At 34.2% G+C, this 4,288-nt stretch overlaps 1 protein-coding gene across 2 annotated transcripts in view; it reads left to right on the top strand.

Annotated features, from left to right (window-relative positions):
- LOC148946698 (protein snakeskin-like) overlaps positions 1 to 3,832 on the top strand; it is a 29,759-nt gene extending 25,927 nt beyond the window's left edge. Inside the window, exon 5 of one of the 2 annotated variants that reach the window (XM_089097089.1) lies at positions 3,676 to 3,832. In XM_089097089.1, the coding sequence (XP_088953215.1) occupies positions 3,676 to 3,697 (22 nt within the window). In that variant the 3' untranslated portion in view covers positions 3,698 to 3,832. Of the gene's footprint in view, positions 1 to 1,878; positions 1,961 to 3,675 lie in introns of those variants that run through there. The other variant, XM_089097090.1, reaches the window with a different exon arrangement.
- The last annotated feature ends 456 nt before the right edge of the window (positions 3,833 to 4,288 follow it).

The raw sequence follows: 4,288 nt of genomic DNA, 5'->3' as shown, positions 1-4,288 counted from the left end.
CTTTATAAGAAATATAAATATATATTTTTTTTAATTTAAGTATTTAGTTTTTAAGCTAGTAAAGAATTATAAATCGTTGCCATCTAAAATGTGAAAATTAAATAAAACAAGTTTTTTTTTAACTGAAAGTAAGGAGCGAGATTAAAACTTGAAACGAACAGTAGTTATTCCGTATATGAAAGGGGCTGTCCCCTCCTCAACGTCTTGCTGTTTACGCTAAACTTTGACTCTTTCTCACAACTTTTTTTTTAATCAATAAGAAACTTTTTTAAGCAATAAAAAACTTTAGCTTAAAGCGCAAGGCGTTGTGGAGGATGCAGCCCCTTCCATATACGGAATAATTTCTGTTCGTTTCAAGTTTTAATGCTCCTTACTTTCAGTTTTTTTCAGTGTTTTTTCATTCCGTATATGAAAGGGGCTGTCCCCTCCTCAACGCCTCGCTCTTTACACTAAAGTTTTCTATTGTTTAAAAAAAAGTTGTGAGAAAGAGTCAGACTTTAGCGTAAAGAGCGAGACGTTGAGGAGGGGACAGCCCCTTTCACATACGGAATAATCACTGTTCGAACTTGTTCTTTTAATTTCATTTTTGAACGTTTTCGAATTCATACAGGTTTTGATTTTGGTTCACGGTAGATCAATAATTAACAAATTTTGCATATTAATTTTACTTTTATTGGGTTAAATGGCTTTCTCGGAAGTTGTTTAATTTTATTTATGTTTTTTTATTAGTATTAAATATACGTAACTTACGAATTAACATACGTAACGAACTTCTATAGTCATATATTTTTAATACGTATATTGGGAAGCTCGCCCCTAGTAAATACCTCGCTCTTTATGCTGAAGTTCGAATTTTATTCCAGTTTAAAAATGACTACTTAATCCCAAAGGCCGTTAATTAGAATAAATAGCTCTTATGATAGTACTACAAAAAAATCTTTGGCTTAAAGAGCGAGGTATTGACTAGGGGGCGAACCCAATCATATACGTAATAATTTCTGTTCGTCTTAAGTTTTGATGTTGCTCCTTACTTTCAGTTGAAAAACTTTTTTTATTTAATTTCTGATCGCTTTTTAAATAATGCTTGGAAATCCGGGGCCCCCCTTCATAGAAATGTCCCTTCCCCCATGAAAACCTCCATGGAAAGATCTTCCCACATAACTCCCGACCCCCCCCCCCCCTACCAGAAAAATTCCCCCCTGAAAACGTCTGTATACTTCCCAACAACCAATACTATATGTAAACATTGGGAAAAGTTCATAACTTTCAGCGCTCTCCCCCCGGGGACTTTGGGGGATTAAGTTATCCTAAAAGACATGGTTATTATATTTTTGACCCTGCTGAACAAAATGGCTATCTCAAAATTTTGATCAGGTGACTTTGGGAAAAAATGAGCGTGGGAGGGGGACTAGTTGCCCTCCATTTTTTCGGTCACTTAAAAAGGGCACTAGAACTTTTAATTTTCGTTCGAGTGAGCCCTCCCAACATATTCTAGGACCACTGGGTCGATACGATCACCCCTAGGGAAAAAAAACAACAAATAAACACGCATCCGTGACCTTTCTTCTGGCAAAAATACAAAATTCCACATTCTCTGATACGCTGAATCTGATTAGGTGTGATTTTCATTAAGGTTCTATAACTTTTAGGGGGTGTTTCCCCCTATTTTCAAAAATCAGGCAAATTTTCTCAGGCGCGTAACTTTTGATGGGTAGGACTAAATTCTAATTCTAAAAACTAAATTTTTTACAGTTTCGGTTACTATTGAGCCTGGTCGCTCCTTACTTACAGTTCGTTACCACGAACTGTTTGATAATATGCTGCCAACACACATTGTAATTCAATAATTTACCAAATGACTAAGATAATATTTTCTAGATCGACTCTACCAATCTAAGCTTGGTTCAGCAAATGGTACCCTGGAAGGACGTGGGACATTATTCATTATTATCCCTTTTTTACTGTCATTTTGATACTCAGTAACATACAATTTTGTTTTTGTAATTTAATTAAAAGTTTTGAATTAATTAACAATTTTACTTTCAGATTGAGAGAGGATATGTTATTTTCAAATGCATTTTATATGGATTATTCCTTTTTTTTAACTTTTGTTGAAGTGGTACTCAGTCCAAATATAATTTTTATAAATTTTGAATATATTGTAGCTATACTTTGGTATTTTAGGGCTTCAAATTGGAGTTTCACGTCATTTTAAAGTTCCAAGGGCAACAAAATAAAAACTTTTGGTCCCCTGGACACATCTTGGACCTATTAATACCTATAGACCATTTTTTTTTTGTATGGTTTTTCTTTGGTTGTTTCAAAACTATGAAGTTGCTAATACAGAATCATATTTTTGTCAGTGTTGCCAAGCCGAACCGTGAAAATAAATAAGCAAAACTAATTAGCTAAATTTGACAACACTTCGCGTGTTAATAGTCAAACATTAATAATCTGTCAAAGAAAAGCTAAATTTTCTTAAGCTGTTTGGTGCTATATAATTTTAACTTTTTTGCCGATTTTTTGCCCACGTTTAAATTTGGCACTATCAGAAATTGCATAATGGCGTATGGAATTCTTCATTTGAAAGTTGAATTCCAGGCTGTGTATGTGTCCACCTAACCAATTCCAGCCATCAGATTTAATTTCCCCTATTTTTGGTCCGTTAAGAACTTACGATGAACTCTTACTAGTATTTACAAGAGGCTTTAAGAGACTCATGAAAAAAACGTCTTTATTGTAGCTAGCTGGTAGAAGGGCTCGGAGTTAATGAAGGTAGTTTCTTCAACATATTTGGTTTATCGATTTTGTTTTTGGAAAAACAAAATATTTTTCCCTTGGCTTATCGATTTTATTTTTATAAAAAAAAAAAACATTTTTCTCATTCAAAGGAAAAGTGCTGCACAAATAATTTCAACTTAGTCTATACTATTCAGTGATTCTCTTTAACTTTAATAAAACAAAACAGTTTTAGATACATTAAGTCGCCAAAAATAGTAAATAGATCCCGAGGGATATTGTGAAGAAGAAACATCAAACTATTGATCAGGTAAAAAGTCAAGCCAGCCAAGCTACCGTAGAAAATGCGTCCAACCCCTTTAAAAAGTTATGATTCCGAGGGACATTGTAAAGAAGGAGCTTCAAGCCATTTTGAAGGGGCTGATACTCAATCCAGCCAAGCTATCCTTGTGAATAGAGGGAAGAGATGAAACCGAGCGATGAACGATTAGAAAGTACGTCCTAGTTCTCGCAAGGATACTAGCCCTCGTTCAATATAACTAATAGTAATCGACTGCTGTTGATTTTCATAACAACCAATGAAAGCCATTTTATCTCAAAAAATGGTTTTCATTGGATGTCAAGGGATAAGAACAAATACTAATCGATAGCAATATTGATAATATTTAATCAAAGAATTTTCTGTTCTCAAATTTTGAATTCACATCTAATTTTGCGAGTAAAATATCGTAATCAGCTTGTTTATCGAAATTGGTTGATATATGTTTGTAGTTTTTTTTTTATGTTGGCATAGAAATGGCCATGTTTTTCTCTTGAAAGTTGAATTTTGCTAATGTGCAGGCAGATTCACACGATGGGTGTAACATTTCTGGCTAACTTACATAATTTATATTTGTAGAATATGAAAATGGGAACTACAAATATTTTGTTTTACAGGGTAGAACAGTCCTTCACATGAATCAAAAATTGATGGAGATTTGCTTGTATTTTATTAATTTTTTTATCTTATTGTGATTTGTTATGTAATAAATGTACCTTCTCTTTTTGTAATGGAACCTTTTTTCTTGAATTAAAGTGCCCAAGATTAAGTGTACACATTAGGGTGTTTCAGTCTAGTTTTAATCTTAAAATTTAGTGTTTTTAAAATTAACCCTCTAACCAGTCCAGTATTTGGTGGTGACTCATAATGGATCTGTGCTATAAATATTTATAAGATGTAAAGGCATTACAAGCCAAGGATCCCTTATCTTAAATCTCGGATTACATTTTTGCGCAAATTATCTGTCTTTGCACTTTGTATTTGCAATTTAATTTTGAAACAAAATATGACACTGTAGGTACTATCGTGGGCGCCCATAAGGGTGAGTGCAGGGGGGGGGGGTGTCCGCCCCCCTGGCCGAATAATGTTGCCTTATTTTTATATTTTTGTTCTGTAGCATTAAAAGTGCCAATTAGACGAGGTTTGCTCCGCCCTGGAATTCAGCTTATGGGCGCTCATGGGCACTGTGTGGTTGCTGGTGTTGAAAAGGGAAAATCGGCAGTACCTAAA

The sequence above is a fragment of the Artemia sp. Qi Xiang Cuo genome, chromosome 11, assembly GCF_049724085.1.
Source record: "Artemia sp. Qi Xiang Cuo chromosome 11, ASM4972408v1, whole genome shotgun sequence".
In the NCBI taxonomy this organism is placed as follows: Eukaryota; Metazoa; Arthropoda; class Branchiopoda; order Anostraca; family Artemiidae; genus Artemia; species Artemia sp. Qi Xiang Cuo.
Note: the sequence above shows the minus strand (reverse complement) of the source record. Positions and strands in the feature narration are given on the sequence as shown.